Below are 17,060 nucleotides of genomic sequence, written 5' to 3'. Positions count from 1 at the left end.
GTCTCTTCTACCCAGTCTCATAATTTCTCCCATGGCACAAACATGCCCATGGCTAAAAATGCTCTCCTTCCTGGGGAAAACATTCCTACTGGCTGCATTCTCTTGTTTTTTGGAAGGGAAGGAGCACTAATGACGGGCTGCACTGGTTGTCTCTGGTTGGTCACCCACAGCATGAATTCATGAGAGACCAGGCTTTGGGGCTGCATGGCTGGGGATCCTGGGGGACAGCAGGACCATTGTAATTCTGCAGGTTTGCTGTGCTTCTTTCATTTCTAGGGAACAGCTTTCTGTGTTCAAAGTTAACTGGCCTCTATGATGACTCAGAGATGAGACAAAGTGTAGACGGCTAGGTTACTTGCAAAATGAACACTTTACTTTCAAACAAAATTCAAAGTGCACTTGACAGGCTGTTGCACTAAGTACTTGCATGTCTGAGATAAAACAAACTGGATGCAATTTATGTTCCCCCTCAAGTTCATGCCATTCTTTGTGAAGAGGCCCAAAGTACTTCCTACTGCTAAAATGGTGAGTAGGAAATAGAATCCAGGGACAAAAGCGGCTTGTGGCTTCTGCTTTCTTTATATTTACCCACAATTGCATCTTGAAAATGATGTAACTAACAGTTATTGCAGGTAGAACATTTCATCATATTTGTTTACTTACATACTTGTAATCATAAAATTACCTCTGCTGGTGGATAATGATGTATTTTGGAGGGGGGTGGAATTGGGGCGTTGTTTGTTTTTAATTTAATGTTGTTTGTTTTTAATTTCAGAGTAAGTTAAAGCTTTCCAGTGTCTGTCTGCCCTTCTTGACCTATATGAATTGACTTAGAACTTAAATTGTCTTATAAATAGGAGTTTGAGCAGATGAATCTCAAAAACATACTGATGAGTAAAAGAAGCCAAACAAAAGAATATATACACACTGTATAATTCCATTTATCTGAAATTTAACAACATTTAAAAATAATCTATGGTGATAGAAATGAGAATAGTGGCTGAGGGTGGGGTGGTATTGGCTGGAAAGGCGCATGGAGAGATTTTCTGGGGTGTTTAAAATGTTCAGTAACTTGATCTAAGTAGTAGTTGCAAGTTGTATGCTTAGGAGTTGAGTACTTTAGTTGCTGTTATTTAATTAAAATTTGTTAGCAACTGAAATGAAAAAATAAGAGGTTTGATTATTAAAAATCACAGACAATCGATTTTGGTTTCTCACTTCAAAATTCCCAGGAATTTTAAATTTTGCAAATTGTAATTTTCCCCAGCGCAAGTGAACCACTCTGCTTGTCTCTTTTCCTCTTCTCTGCCCCTCCCAGCTTCTTAATAGTTAGATTTATGTTGCAATGTCATGCATATTGTAACTGTTAAAATATTGTGAAGCAGGGTGAGGAAGCAATAAAAATCTATTAAGATCAGTTTAGGCCTTTAAAAATTCCATGATTCCTTTCACTCACATGACATCGTTCATTCCTTTTTTTGAAGTTTGGATCCAAGGAATTTTGCATGCTGTGGGTTGACATTTAGTTAATAGCATATTTTGCTGAGGTTCCATTTTCTAAATTAACAAGATCAAGAACAGTGACCTGATGATATTTCTTTGTACATCTGGCACTTTTCCAAAAAGGAGGATTAGAGAAAAGAAAGATAGAAAGAAAGAGAGAGAGGGAGGGAGGGAGGAAGGAAGGAAAAAGAAAAGAGGAAATCAAACTTTCTCAATCCCCTTTATTCTAGGGCAAAATGTGTTTCAAATTTTTGTAAAAATATCAGATATCACCCTCCCACCAAGAAAATGAACAAATAACCCCACACATATACACAAAATGTGTAGTTGAAATGTGTCTGCTATTTCTTATTTCTATCACTTGTTTCCCTAATACCTTGTGTCTTGGTACCTTCCTACTAAGCCATGAAAAAGATAAAATCTACATAGATCTACATATAAACCCCGGGGATAGAATCTACAGCTTGAGAAATTGAGCCAAGTCAAGTTCAGCTTCCTATGGCATATCTGGGGATGGGTTAAGAAGGAAGGAAGAAGGCTGAAGTGTATAGTAAGAATCTGTCTAGGCACATAGTAGGTGCTCAACACACATTTCTTAAAAAGAAAAGGCTGGTGACACAAAGTACAAATTACTTATGCAAGTGAAGAACTCCTACAGCAAAGTGTGCGGCTAAGATAGTATAGTCGATAGGGAGGGCACCTGAGACTCCCATTCCCAGATTCTTGACTTAGAAATTTCATGTTTAAAAAGTGGGGCAGGGAGTAAGCCCAAGCTATACTTAGACAGTGTGAGAAATACCGAGGAAACACATTCAGAGGAAAATCTGGAGCCTGCCGAATGCTAAAGTGTGCTTTCCGTCCGAGACATTAAGAGGGAACGAGAAGCCTTTTCCACTAGGCTGCCCCCAACTTCTCTGCTTCGCTGCGCGTCCTAACACAGTTGGCTGGGCCTTCAGCCTAGGAAGACTGAAGGGGCTAGGGATGCGCGGGAAAGGCGGGCCAGCAACAGGTGGGGAGGTGGCGGACTTCTGTCTCCGGGAAGGAAATCGGCTGCGCTGAAAGGGCGGAAAGCAGTAGCGCGCAGGACTTGTGTCTGCGGGGTTCTGGCGTTCTCAAAATCGCCCCGGGCTCCTCTAATTAGAGAAGGGATGCAGGGTGGCATTAGTTCCCAAACGTTTTAATCGAGCCTCTTTTCAATGGCCAGGGATAAATGTTGCCACTGTTACTCTGTGCTGAATGAGTCGCAAAGACCCCCGCCCGGCCCCCAGCGTGGCCATTCAGGGCCCTTTTCACAACCTCTAAGCGTTTCAGTCCCTGGGCCTAACGACACCGCAGAGCGCTCCTAATTAGTCTAATTAGAAAGGTGGAATGATAGACGGAAAGAAGACAAAGTTGGGTTAAGAAGATGCTCAATGCTTCCAACTTCGGTTGGGTTGCCGCTTTTATTCTCTCTAGAAAGAAAAGGCCGAAAAGAAGGAGGCTGGAGCAGGAGCCAACCCGCCCGCGCCGCGAAGTCTCGGCTCCCGCCGGATTCGCGGGCTGGGCGGTCGCTGACCCCGCGCTTCCCTTGAACAGACGGGGCCGGCAGCGGGCACCTCCGGCTTCTCCAGGGGGAGTCTCCGGGCCTCGGGACGAGCAGCCTTCGCGGAGAGGGGCTGGAAGGAAGGGCCGCAGAAGAGCGGCGCACGGCCTCCAGCCCCGGCCCGCCGCCTCTCCACTCCTCCGCGCCCCGCGGCCGCCCCTGCCTCTCCCGGAAAACCGTCCAGAGGCGCGGCCTGGGCAGCGCGGCAGGCGGGCCCCGGGGAGGGAGAGTAGGGGGGTCGCGACCGGAAGGACAGTGCGGGGCCTCCGCGTCCCGCCGCGCCACGTGGACGCTCCCGGTGCCCTCCCGCCCCGGGCCTTGCGTGCTGTCGGCGCTGCGCCTCGTCCCAATAAAGCCGAAACCCCAAGAAGGAAATAACTATTGTTTGCGGATGAGGCTTAATTGCGTGCGCCTGTTGGGAATGTGCGTGCGAGGTTCCCTCGCCCTTCTCCACGGGCAGGCCCCTCACCGGCGCCGCCGCCCCTCGGGGTCCCGAGCGCGTCCCGCGGCCGCGCGCTCCCGGTCGTCCGGCGCGGATCGACCCGGCCCCGCGCATTCCTGCGCTCGCCGCGGCCCGCGGGAGGCGGGGAGGGGAGCAGCGCGGGTGGCTTCAAGAACGCTGAACCTTTAATTGGGCCATAAATCAGACAGGGGAGTGCGGTGGAGTTTGTGCAGGTGTAAAAACAGAGGGGAAAGCCCGGGCTGAGCAGCCAAAGCGCCCGGGCAGGTCAGAACCTCCAGCAAACTAACATCTTGATAAGTCCGCTGACAACAAAATAAACAGTGGAGAGGGCCGGGGGAGGCGGGGAGCGCGGTCGCCCGCGGCCCGCTCGCAGCAGCACAGCGGCCGTCTTCTGGGAGACGGCAGGCCTCTCCTGGTTTTTTGTTTGGGGCTTCTTTTCGGGTGAGGGGGGTGGTTAGGGAGGAAGGAGAATCTAAATTATCTCCCTTTTCGCCCTCTCGCTTTCAGCCTCGCATCCTGGTGGACAGAGGGCCCCAGGAGTATCAGACGGTGAAGGGTTAGGAAGTGCGCGCTGCCTCGCCTTCCCCTGCCAAGTCCGGGTGCCCGGGCTGTCGGCAATCAAGGGGGCCGGTCGTTGCGCGTCGGACGCGCCGCCCTCGGCAAGCCGCGACGGGTCCCTGGGCCCCCTCCCAGACGCGGCGCCACCGAGAGACAAACCACCCGCTCCCGCTTCATTTCAGGGACTGACGTTGGGAAAACACTGCTGCGCCCCTGGCCGAAGGAAGTAACAAACCAAGTAGACAGGGAGATCCAAAATTAATTCGGTGCACTGCTCGGGAGCAAAACCCTGTCAAAACCCTATGGAGACGTTGGCACAAGCGGCAAACGGATTCACATACAAAGGAAAACAATACAAGTCTCGTTAGATCATTTTTCTGGACATTGTTTAAGGTCTGAAAGGGACCAAATCGTTTCAAAATGTTGCCAGTAAAAATTATCCTATGTGGAATGCAACTAATCCTTTTAGGTTCCTGTCAACTGTTTCCACAAAAGGAATCCGATTTTTCAAATCAAAGATCCAAAAGTCTTTGGGGAGAGATTTATTACATGCCAGAGCTTTAGTTACAGAATAGAGTTACAATAACAACTCGCACCCACCAACTCCCTAAAATGAGGGATCCCGTCCCACATAATTCTAATGACGTGTGGGGGATGGTTTGCTTGAGTCCTGCTAAGTATGCAGATGGGGGGGTATGGGGGGAGGGGGAGGGGGAAAAGAGGAGGAAGGCAAAGAAATATTAAATTCCTTAAATAGAAAAACAGAACACAGCGCCTCAGCATTCTATTTTTGTCCTCTGTACCCCTGGTTCCTTTTGAAGAAGAAAACAAGACCCAAACTTGGTGACCTGCCCTAAGTTCCTTGGCGATAACTTAAAGGTGAGATTAATGCTTGAGTACCAAAAAACTCTTCCAAACCCTGACTTCTCTGAGTTTGCATATCAATGTGTCTACAATTTTTGCAAGTGGAAAATAGTTTAAAATTATAAAAGAGTACAAGAAAAATATTTTTTCTTTATTTAAAAAATTTTTAAATTTATTTTAAAGTTTTTCTTTGATTTGTAATAAAATGTTTAAGAACGGGAAAAAAGTGTCCTAGGGCTTTTCACTGTGCCTCTGTATTTGACTCTTTCACAAACCCATATGAACATAAACTCATTCCTTGTAGGTCACAGTCTCAGTTCACAGTAGTCTGAGCATTTTTTGATGGGCCTGATCACAAACCATTCTCCCCCGCCTTTTCAGTTCTTCACCGAAGAAGAACTGGTGGCTAGGGATAAGACTGATAGGTGAACTCTTAGTAGAAAGCCTTAAAAACTTGAGAGGAAACTCAAATTCCTAGTTCTCTGCGTGGAGGAGTTTCGCACTGAATTACGTCCATACCACATACGCCCCTATAGCTGTTTTAAGCACTTTGTGGGAAAACTGCCACACTAGAAAGATATTTTCAAGAAGCAACTTCAGTTTAGTTTACAGACGATCGGGATTTTTTTTTAATGGTTCTGTTAAATGGGGAAACGAAAAAATTATCTTCCTAGTCTTCCCTCCACCCCATTGTTTCCTACTGAAATGGCTTGTTCCTCTGGTTGTGCGAGTATATGTTTCTGTTATCAGAGGCAGCGTGGTGGTGGGAATTCTTTCATTTGTTCCCTACATTTAAATTGGGACTAAAGGGATTTGCAATGTAGCAGGTGCTCAATAAATACTGAAGACTAATCCCACTTTTCAAAGCTTAGAGGTTAAAGAGATGATCAGTAGATAAATAACTAGAGAAAAGAAATAGAACAAGAGACTAGAAGAGTGGATTTAAAACACCACTGGTTTGTTTATTTTAGAAGGGAAGAGAAAGTTATCTGTCCAGATACACATCTGGCTGAGGTAAGAGAAAACACAGTGCCACTTCTTTTCTTCTCATTATTTCTAGAAAGGGTTAAATAACAACTTATTTCATAGATAGGGTGGGAATGTTGAAGAAAAATGAGTCTTACAGGAGACCAAAATTTTCTCTTATCTAATTTAAGGATTTGGGTATACTCCAACGGTTGGAAGTTTTTCTTTTTATTTCCTTGTAAGAATAAGGATGTGGGAAAGAAGCCACAAAGGAATCATCATTCCATGCATGTGTATAGGTTTTATGTTTTCCAAAGTATTTTCACATAAATTGGCTTATTGATTCTCGAAACCCATCACCACATTTGCCAAAAGTATAAATGAGTGTGAAAACTGATCTAATATTTTTATTTTTAACTGAGTCTTATTTCTTCTGTTTTAGGCTTTGGAGGGTTTTTGTTGTTGTTTTTTGGTTTGTGATTTTTCCCCCTCTTCCCAGTCAATCATTTAACAGAATATAATCTCGTCACAGTCATTTTCATATATATGAAACTGCATAAAAATAATAAAAAATAGAAATAGAAAACGAAGTTATCTTTCATTCATTATAATCCTTCATTATTGACTTGTCAGAAAATGTATCATATCCTTTTATTGCTGAAAATATCTGCCTTTTAGTTATATTAAAGGGAATTCCTAAGCAAGTGTTCAAAGAAGCTTCTGCTTTCTGCCATGATTATCTGCCCCCCTTTCTTTGCCAGTCTTTTATTGATCAGAGTTGTAATTAAGAGAGAATTCGTAGTTTGTTTCTGTCTCCCTCTCGGACAGACAGACCCAGGCAAGGCCCATGGCCTCAGATCCATCCTCTCCCACCCAGGCCTGCCTGATCCTCTCTTGGTGCTGGGGGACTCACTGGACCTACAGATGCATTACATAGAGTTGCATTCCGCCTAACGGACTAGATAGATTCTCCTTAACGGTAGCATGCTTTGTACAGGGAAACATCCTATCTTGAAAAAGAGTCACTCTCACTTTAAGATTAGAAAAATATCCTTCCAGACCTTCTTCTAATTTCAAATTCAGAATTAGAATATTCCAGGTTCTCTAAATAAAGCTTCTGATTTTAATAGACTGTGTTTCTTCCTGAAGTGGGGTTTTGTTGTTTTTTACAGCCTAGAATTTAGAAGAAAAGAGTTTTTAAAAACACTTTCTCTAGAAAATCAGTGTTACCTTACATTAAGCACTGTCTCTTGAAAAAAATCACCGCCTACACTTTCCTTTGTGGTCTGCAGCTCACAATTAGGTGCGATCCCCGCATTGACTCCAGCCTGGATGTCCTCATAAGGGACAAGTAGTGGCTCCTGCGCCTGCCCGAGGAAGCTGGGCTTCAGTGAGGCTTCTGGTGGCGACTGGCAAGGATGGGCTGTTCACATCAAGGGAGAGATGTGATTCCAGCAGGTGGTCTGGGATGCCCGCACCACCATCATCAACGCATTTTAGGGAGCTCTGTGGCCCGGCAGTTTGGAGCTCCAGGAGGGGCCACCCCTCAGGAGGCTCCGGTGCAGTGCCTTAACCGTGTAGGGGCTAAAAGAACGCACTCAAGGCACATCATACGCAGCTGTTCAAAGTAAACTCTTCGAGAGTGGGGGGAGGGCACAGTCTCGGGAAAATAATTTGCTTTCTCATTAAATGTTAAATCAGTTTATCTGACCCTTACATACTCTTCCCATTTCCACATGAGAAGGATGTGATCCTAAGTCTGGTTATAAAGACCTACTTAGCATCTTAGCAAAACGTTCTGCCAGTTTGACAGATTCTGAGCATTAAAAATCAGTGAGAGAAGCCGAGGAAACGGACAAATATTACAGAGGTGAAAAGGTAAGCCGTGTGTGTGTGTGTGTGTGTGATGTTTTAAAGAAGATTGCTGATGCAAAAAAAAGAAAAAAAGAAAAAGTGATATTAGGAGAGTGTCATGTAGAACTAGGTGAAAGAAGCTGATATATCTGAAATAATTAGCTATCAATTCCAAATGCATCCAAAACAGGGGCTGCGTATCTCTGGGAAGCCCTGAGTGGAAGTGGCAAGGGGGAGAATCTAGCGAAAACACCGAAAAAGCGTACAAGAAATAAATGACTCTTCTACACAGTGACCTCTAAGGCAATCACCCTACCACAGTGGGCATTTAATCAATCACAATGATGGTAACACAGTGGCGGCGGGATGTAATGGCAACAAAATGGGATTTAAATGCTGACATCCCAGTAGCTGTGACCTTGGGCAAGTCACTTCATATCTTTTGAGCCTTGATATCTTTATTTGTAAAGTGGGGTCAATAACAATTATTGTCCTCACTATTGCACAATGTGGTTGAGAGAAGTATTAGTGAAAATCCTTTTGAAAAGTTAATGTGTGCTGAGGGTGGTGACTGGAATAGACAGGAAAGGGCTTCTTGGGTACTGGTAACATCTGCTTCTTGATCTGAAGCTGGTTACACAGGTGTGCTCACTTTGTGAAAAGTGGTTGAGATTTGTGCATTTTTCTGTATGTATAATTCCCTAAAAGGTTCACTTTTCAAAGGTAGAGTAACTCAAAACAGTTTTTAAAGTTAGGATGATAATGCTAAGGACAAGAAAAATTATAAATATGACGCTTACAGTCTTTATCCTCATTTTTCTTCCTAGCCACCTTATCACACTTGGAGACTCTGGACTCTAAACAGGGGCTCGATGATAAGAATCAGCTGTTTTCTGTGTGTGTTTTTTGCTTGTTACTGAACAGTAGTTTCCTGGTAAAGGAAGCAGGAGGAATGAACCAGGAAGTTTCCTGCATGCCAGAGGGGTCAACAATAAAAAGAAGGGAGCCCAAGCTGTTCACATCAAGGGAAAGATGTGATTAGAGAGATGTGACATGCAAAGAAATTATCTGAAAAGTGAATTCAGTTGGCAAAGTATAAGCCCCAAAGAGCCCTGAGCAGCTGGTCATGATCAGATTCTCCATCTTTCTGTCAAATGTAATTGTATCCGAGTTGGCAGGGTATTTATTGCTAAAGTCGAAGGGCCAGATTTTACACTAAACATATTTACACATTTACATTCGTGGCCCTATAAACACTCCACGTTTCACTGGCCATGACATCAAACACATTTACCAACAAAAAGCATATGCCTAATTACAAAATCATAGGGGAGAAGGGAGGCAAGTGGCAGCTGATGGGCAATGAGCATGCATGCCTGCGTGTGTATATGTGTGACCCAGCTGCAACACCAGGAAACCAGTAGAGACAAGAATGGATACTGACAATGCCGGGCCCACTTCACTTGTCCTCTGCTCCCCAGGCCTATCTGGTTCAGTTCTAAAGAGGGAAGGGGACCCCTGGCATTCCAATTAGTCCCAGGGCTACCCTCCCTTGGAGAAGCCCAGAGAGACCAGGGTCCTTCCTGGGCAGATTTCTGATTTGGATTGAGTTTGATGCTGATATGACCTTTAATTTGCCCCTAAATGACTTTTCTCAGTCAGTTATAAAGACAGGTGTGAGCAAAATGTGTAGCCAGCAGAGAATTTCTAAACTAAAATTAGAGTTCTTAATTCCTAGCTCTGGGTAGTAACATCAGATCCCTACCCATCAATAGCAGTTGTAATAACACTGTTAGCTGCTCCAAGCTTGGTCCTCAGTCAAGCAAGGAAATCAGAGCCACCAGAGCCAGAGAGAGAAAAACAAAACAGGCACAGCCACTGGCCTCAGACAGCCTTTAATAAATGGCACAGGTTGGTATTCCATCAAAATAATCACCTCCCCCAGCTCTCTCAGAGGACAGGCTAGAGGAAGAAATGGTGGGTTAAAAACAAACAAAACTGTGAAAGGCAGAAACCTTCCCCCCAAAGAGATGCTTACTACATTCACTGTAAGAAGTCTGATAACAAATACACCCCAAATTCCAATTCCATCAGCAGAAAGTTAAGGCAGGAATGGGCCACTGAGTAGGGGACAAGGAAGCAGAGATGTGCAAACAAGATGCCTTAGTGAGTAAAAAATGAGGAAAGTGCTCACGATTTTTTTCCTTTGCCTCCTCAGTTTCTTTTTCTTTTCTTTTTTAAGAGGAAGGGAAGTAAGTGCCTCTTAAATAAATTCACGGGATGGGGATGGAGAGGAAACACGTTGTTGAGCAGAAGCGCTAGCTTCTTATTTTAAAGAAATAAAATAATTACCCAATAGAGAAGAAAGAAATCAACCAAGAAATGATCTAAGGTCATAACACCATGTGTGGTACAAGGAGCAATTCAATCCATAAGGGCTTCATTACCCCCGCAATAGATAACATTTGGCTAAATCTAGCTGCAGATTAAATCTCCACAGCACAACACAGCCCTGAATGGAGAGGCTCCTTTTTGTGTGGTCCTTCTTCGGGAGCTGCCTGAACCATTAGCCCCAATATATCCCTCTCCCTATTAACTGCAATTCCCTCCCAACTGCGCTTCGGTCATTTGTCTCCAGGCTCTACGGGGGCGTTTGATGAGCAAAGAAACAAGGAGAAGGGGAGAAAAGCGTCGGGTTAATGAGTTGTAGCAAATCCACACTTTGTAGTCGGGAGGAGGAGAGCTGGTGGCCAATGTTTGTCCAACTGGTTTATTTTTCGAGACCCAGCCTATTGAGGAAGGCTTGTTGAAGCAGGCTTCGTCCTTACAAACACACAAACATCCTTCTGTTTGCCTTCAAAGAAAAGGGGACCGGAGCTGGATTTGCATGCGAATGAGGAGCCCCGGGAGGAGACGTCCTTGCCCATCAAAGGCCGCGGTAGCTGGCGTCCGGGCTGTCTTTGTTCCAGCACCTGCTCGCCCCGCGGCCTGACGGGGCGCGCCCCGCTCTCCTGGATCACCGGGTCCACGGCCCACGGCTCACTCCTCGCCTGCCCCGCGGCCCTCGCTTAGCGGCCCACGGCCCACCCCTCACTTGCCCCACGGCCTTCGCTTTCTCATATGTCGTCCGCCCGTCGGCCAGGCCCACGGAGCCAGCAAAGAAGATGGTGGAACCCCAAACCCTGAGGGTGGAGGAGCTGAACTCTTAGGACGCAAAACTCGAGACTGAGGCAGGCAGGTCTGCTTTACCTTTTCTCAGGAATCAGGGCTCACGATGCGCTTGCGGGGGAAGCTCCGGGTCCAGGACCGAGGCCAGCGCTGGATCGCCCAGGCCTTCTTGCCATTCTCTTAAAAGCACTGACAACCTGGGGGTGAAGCCCGTCCCCGCACTTTTTTAAAGATGCAGGAATCTGGACAGAGAGAGGGATTAGCCGGGATTCCCAGGTTTCAGGACATCCAAGCATCATGCAAATAATAATAATAATACACACGGTTTTGTTCTTTCGCTCTCTCTTCCTAATTACTTTCAGATATACATTTCAGATTTATGCGTTACAGAAGGCTGCAAGGCCCGTCAGCAGTGCTTGTGCGGTTTGGGCTTGGCCTGCTAACGTCTGTTCACCCAGGGCGCCAGTGGCATCCGGACGTTCTGGGTTCCAGTGTCTCCTCTCCCTTAGGTGGGCTACAGTAAGAGTAACTTTGAAATTTGAAATTCTAACGAATTTCAACTATATCTATATATTTAGTGGTAAATTTGGGGGTGATTGTGTTTAACCTCTTATTTAACCTCTCCCTAATATCTCATAGGAAAAAAAAAAACACAGAACTTAATTTTGAGGCTGTGAGAGTCAGTTTTTTTCCTCCCTAAAAAGGGAGGGAAGGACAGGGCATCAAGAATGAACGTCACTGCAAAATACTGGACTATAATGAAGTCTTTGTTAATTTGCTAGGTTAAATCTCCAGCTCTTCAGATATATACCTGTCCAGATATTTTTTAAAAATTAACAGATTTAACCTCTGCAACTCACTGATATTAAGCATTTAAATTACATATTACATATGCGTTGGTTTTATCTGAAGCCCACAACATCGGTAGTAATCAAAACTAGAGTTTCACTTTTTTTTCAAAGAACTATAAATTGCCTGCAACAAGTAGTCAGTGAAAGCAAAATCTGAAAAAAGATATCCTAAATCACCCAAATTGTATAAATATAGGTAGTTCACTAAACACCTGATGCAATTTCATTTTATTCTCTAAAGAGTATGCTATCCAAAAATTAAAGGTTTCCCTTACATACTCTAAGTTTTTCATTTAAACTAGAATTTCAAAGTTAAGTTTGCCTTTTAGGATAAAAACTTCTTTATGCAACTACTGGAATCCTATGTGTCAAAGAAAATAGTTTTAAATACTAGAGCTTTCAAATACAATTCATTTTATCTATGTAAATAGTTTCTTATTCATGACTTTAAAGCTATTTAACTAATGATCAGTTCTATTAAATTTTTTTCTAATAAATTTTTCATCCAAAAATTCCCTATTTGCTTGTGTTGCTTCCATTATAATATAACCTTATGTTGCAGAGTTTTTACATATATATATACAATATTGTGCTCAAAAAAGAGTGGCAGTTAAATGGAGTGAGAAACTCGAAAATAAATTTTAAAGTTCTGTAAAATTATCAGTATCTTAAAGATCTGTGGCTTTTATTTTGAGTAGGCTCAATGCTCTTCAAAATGGAATCAAATAAGATTTGAAATGTATACCAAAGTAACTTTTATTTGTAGTCGTTTAAAAACAATTTCTGATCTGCAATGGTTTTGACTTAGAAAGTATAAATGAAAAATCATGGCATGATGCTTTTGCTAAATTGTCTTTGAAAATATTATTCTTCTATTTCATAATGGGTTCCTACTTATCTCACAAGGAAACTTTTTTAGCAGAAAAGACAATAAACTAAGAAGGGGATGACTGAAGCCGATTCTTTTTGAGAATTTTCTTTGAAAATTAAGCATTTATTTCTAAAAAAGTGTAAAAATCTTACATTAGAATAGTACAATAATAATTGCCAGTCAAAATTTACAATACTCCTTGCAAAGAATACGCAGTAAGTACAAAATAAAAATTCCTCATGTCTATTATGATACAAAACACAGGTTAAAATAAGAAATGATAATTCTGACTTTTTTCCTTATGTAAACATGTTAATCATTTTTTTCTTTTCATGAAAAAGTACACCAGACAAGTGTTCTCAAATAAAAACTATTGCTTCTCTGGCATTCTTCGGGACTTTTACTATTTTTTGTATTAATCTTCTTTTGAACATTATCGATCCTTTTTTTTTTTTTTTCCTTTTAACGCCTGGACCTGAGACTCTCTAGACCTCAAAAAGGCTTAGGTTTTAAACATTTTCCCAAAGTCAAGGAAGCCCCTTGTGCCTAGACAGGGCGGATCCCCACCAGCACCCTCTTCCTCCCCGCCCTAGGTTAAGGGGCTGCAGCATAGGGCGACTTTGCATAAATAAGAGGGACCTGCAGAGCAGAAAAGCGCGCCCTAGCAGTTGCCAGACAGTCTCATCTGAGAAACCAAAGCGGTGGAATGGGGGCGCGAGGTCGGGAAGGGCCGCGCCGGGAGGAGGGAACAAAACAAAACCACCCAGATGAAAAAAGGAGCCGGGATTCCTACCTTCTCTTTCTCAAGCGCGCTAACATAGCGTTATTAACAATTTGAGATCCTAGCAGTAAAGTTCTCGACACTGGACAGGGCAGTCCCTTGGTGCAGAGTCCCCAGGGCGGCGGACGAGGAGACGGAGGAGGCGGCGGCGGCCGCGGCGGCCACGAGGGAACGGGTGAGCGCGGCGGCCGGTCCCACGGCCGCCTGAGCCGCGCAGCCGCCGCCGCCGCCGCCGCCGGACCCGGGCGCGGACGGTGTCCCGGGAGAGGGGGAGGGCGAGGCCTGCACGGCGACGGCGGCCTGCGCGGCGGCGGCGGCAGCGGCGGCGGGGCCCAGGCTGCCCCCGATGATGCTCTCGATGGAGAAGGGGGAGCGCGCCAGCGCCGAGGCGCCCGGGCCGCCCGCCTTGGCCGCCGAGGCCTGCAAGGGGCCGGGCAGGGTGGCGCCGAGCGGGTGAGGCCGGTAGCCGAAGGCGGTCCGGGCCAGCTCCGCGGCCGCGCCGTGAGGCGGCGGGGGCGGCGGGGGCGGCGGGGGCGAGTGCGGGTGGAAGGCGGCTGCGGCGGCGGCGGCCGCGGCGAAAAGGGCCGAGGGCGGCGCGTAGGGCGGCAGCTGCAGGCCGTAGCCGCAGCCGTAGGGGCCGTAGCCGTAAGCGTGCGGGGGCGGCGGGGGCGCCGGCGGGAAGAGCGCGGCGGCGGCGGCGGCGGCTGGGTCCCCAGCGCTCCCCGCGCCCCCCGCGCTGCGCAGCAGCAGCGACTCGGCTGCGGCGGCGGCGTTGGGGGGGAGCAGCGGCTGCCGCTTGAAGCGCTTCCTCCGGCGCAGGAAGCTGCCGTTGTCGAACATGTCGGCGGACTCGGGGTCGAGCGTCCAGTAGTTGCCTTTGCCGGGGTTGCCGGGCTCGCGGGGGATCTTGACGAAGCAGTCGTTGAGCGAGAGGTTGTGGCGGATGCTGTTCTGCCAGGCGGGGAACTTCTCCCGGTAGTAGGGGAAGCGGCCGCTGATGAACTCGCAGATCTCGCTCAGCGTCAGCCGTTTCTTGGGGCTCTGCAGGATGGCCATGGTGATGAGCGCGATGTACGAGTAGGGCGGCTTCACCAGGGGATTCTTGACGCCGCCGCCCGCGCTCACGCCGCCGCCCCCGCCGCCGCCCGCGCCCGCGCTGCCGCCGCAGCCGGTCCCGGCCCCTGCCACCGGGGCTGGGCCCGGGGGCGCCGGCGAGCCCCCTGTCCGCGGGGCCAGCAGGATGTCATCGTCGTCGTCCTCCTCCTCCAGGTCCTCTAGCTCGTCTTCCCCGGCGTACGAGCGCCGCCGTCGCCGCCGCTGCGCGGGGACAGCCAGCCGGGACACGCCACCGCCGCCCTCGTCGTCGTCCTCCTCTTCCTCGTCGTCTTCGTCCTCGCCCTCCCCCACCACGTCGATGTCTGTCTCCTCGGCGAGGCCGGAGGCATCGGACATCTCCGTGCTCAGGGTCATAGCTGTGGCGCGGCGGCGGCGAGGTGGCCCATAGGGGCGCCGGGCTCCGGGCTCCCGCCGCGCCCCAGCCCACGTCTCGGGCGGCTGGCCTGGCCTGGGGGCGCCACAATGGGGGGCGCCGCCGCTGCTCGGGCTGCGCAGCGGTGCCCGAGGCTTGCGCTGCGACTTTGTAACTCCTGCGCCGCCGCGGTAGCCCCAAAACCTCCGCGCTTGTTTGGCTCCGCGCGCACCCCGCCCGAGCGGGGGGCTTTATCTTCCTCCCTCCCAGCGGTCCTCGCCGGCTCAGTCGAGGAGGGGGTGCTGGGGCTCCCGGGCGAGCAAGTCAGAGCGTCGGGCGGCCGGGAGGATGCGGGACGGTTGAGAGTCTAGGGACAGAGATCGGCGAGGAGAGGGCTGAGTCCAGGAGAGGGCGGACCTTTCCTCTGCTTATAGCAGAAGGAGGCCTGTCACATGGTGTGCACGTCAGAGCGCTACCGAGGCAAGGGAAAGGAAGCCTAGGAAAGCAGCCCCGCTCGGGAGACAAAGTTCACCCAGAGGAGGGAGCAGCAACTGAGAAGAGGGGGGAGGAGATAGGACCCCACCATTCGTTACCAAAGGGGCTGAGACCTGAAGTACGCGCAGGCCCGCGGTGGTCTGACCAAGGGACGATGCACGAGTTAAGAGTTCCCAGTCTCCTCTTCAATTAGCCCTCAACCCAAACCTCAGCAGCACTCCCGGGACGCGACGGTTTGACCACTCGATGGCCTATCGGAGCCGTCCAGCCAGGAGATAACCACCCCGTCGTCTGAGGTGGTCCCCAGGGAACGGCCCTGAGGTCTGCTGCGTTGTTCCATATCCCCCAGATAGGGCGAGCGGCTCCCCACCGAATCTGATGAGAAACCCCCCCAGTTTAAGCACAGTAATAATTGTTTATTGACCTTTTAACCTGTCCCCTTCGGTTCTTCTCCAAAGACGTTTGTTTTCCACCATCTGTTAATAAAAATGCTGTTAAGCTGGCGTTTTAGTCACTTATCTGCAACTGAATGCCCTAGAAACTTGACAGCTAAACTAAGCTGTTCTAATGAGAGGATCTGACAAATAAAGGAAATAAAGAAGGTAACCATTGAATGCAGAGAAGGAATAGAAATTTTTAGTGAAAACCCAAATACACACCAGAAAAATGCATCTAGGAACGACTTTTAAAAGTTCTTTCATAATGGGGTAAGGGATTCTATAGTTATCAGTAAGAGAAACGTTCTAATCAACACTCCACAGTAATCTCGAAATAAATTACTAAACGTGTACACATATCTCTACTCAGCCAGGCTTAATAATAGAAACTACAATGATAAAGACTTTCACACCAGCTTTAGAAAAAAAAATTTTTTTAATCCACTAAATATTTCCAATAGGTACTGGTGAGAAGAAACGAAATAATTTTTAAAAAGAAGATTCAAGTTCTGTTCAGCCCAATTTTCCTTTTCAGGTGACAAGGTAGTGGAAATATTTCAAATACGATGGTATTTTAAGTACACTTATCTTTGTCACCAGCTGATTTTATTTTGGCTAGTGGGAAAATCCTAATAGTTTGTGGAATTCATACATAGCCATACCTTTTGGACTTTTGCATTTCCTAAAACACTTCTATTTCAAAGTGGGGACCTTGCCTCAAAATTTTAGCTTCCTGATTAAAATGATCACTTGACAAGAACTGAGGATCAAAAATCAATGGCTTTATGTAGGAACAATCATCAGCTGCCCTTGTGTATATCATATTATGGATCAAGCAGTTTTCACGTTTCCAAACGTTTCATTACTCCCCTTATCAATTACAGAGGCTCAAAAATACACTGTTACCCCACCTACGACTTATTTTTAAGTCAAGTTTTTGTTGCTCAGGACAGCTATCAACCAGTGATAGTTACAAATGACCCATAAAGTCCATCATAGATCTTTGGAAGATGTATGAGAACGTCTCAAAGTCCTAAATAATTTTTCATTGACTCTCGTTTGATACATGGCTGAACCATCTAATTATTGTAATGGGCTCAGCATTAACCTGAGCCAACATTAATCAGCACTATTAATCAGGCATTACATTGCTTTGTTGATGTAGCCAGGAGTCCTTACCAAGGAGTTCACTCTTACAT

At 47.0% G+C, this 17,060-nt stretch overlaps 1 protein-coding gene across 1 annotated transcript; it reads right to left on the bottom strand.

Moving 5' to 3' along the window:
• Positions 1 to 13,506: 13,506 nt before the first annotated feature.
• On the bottom strand, positions 13,507 to 14,931 carry FOXD1 (forkhead box D1; the record flags this gene model as incomplete). Its single annotated transcript, XM_082835971.1, has 1 exon — positions 13,507 to 14,931. The coding sequence occupies one exon, from the start codon at positions 14,929 to 14,931 to the stop codon at positions 13,507 to 13,509; it is 1,425 nt and encodes a 474-aa protein (XP_082692097.1).
• Between the last annotated feature and the right edge of the window lie 2,129 nt (positions 14,932 to 17,060).

This window comes from Leucopleurus acutus (genome assembly GCF_964270905.1).
Source record: "Leucopleurus acutus genome assembly, chromosome: 3".
Taxonomy (NCBI): Eukaryota; Metazoa; Chordata; class Mammalia; order Artiodactyla; family Delphinidae; genus Leucopleurus; species Leucopleurus acutus.
The sequence above is the reverse complement of the archived record's forward strand: the minus strand, read 5'-3'. Positions and strand labels throughout refer to the sequence as shown.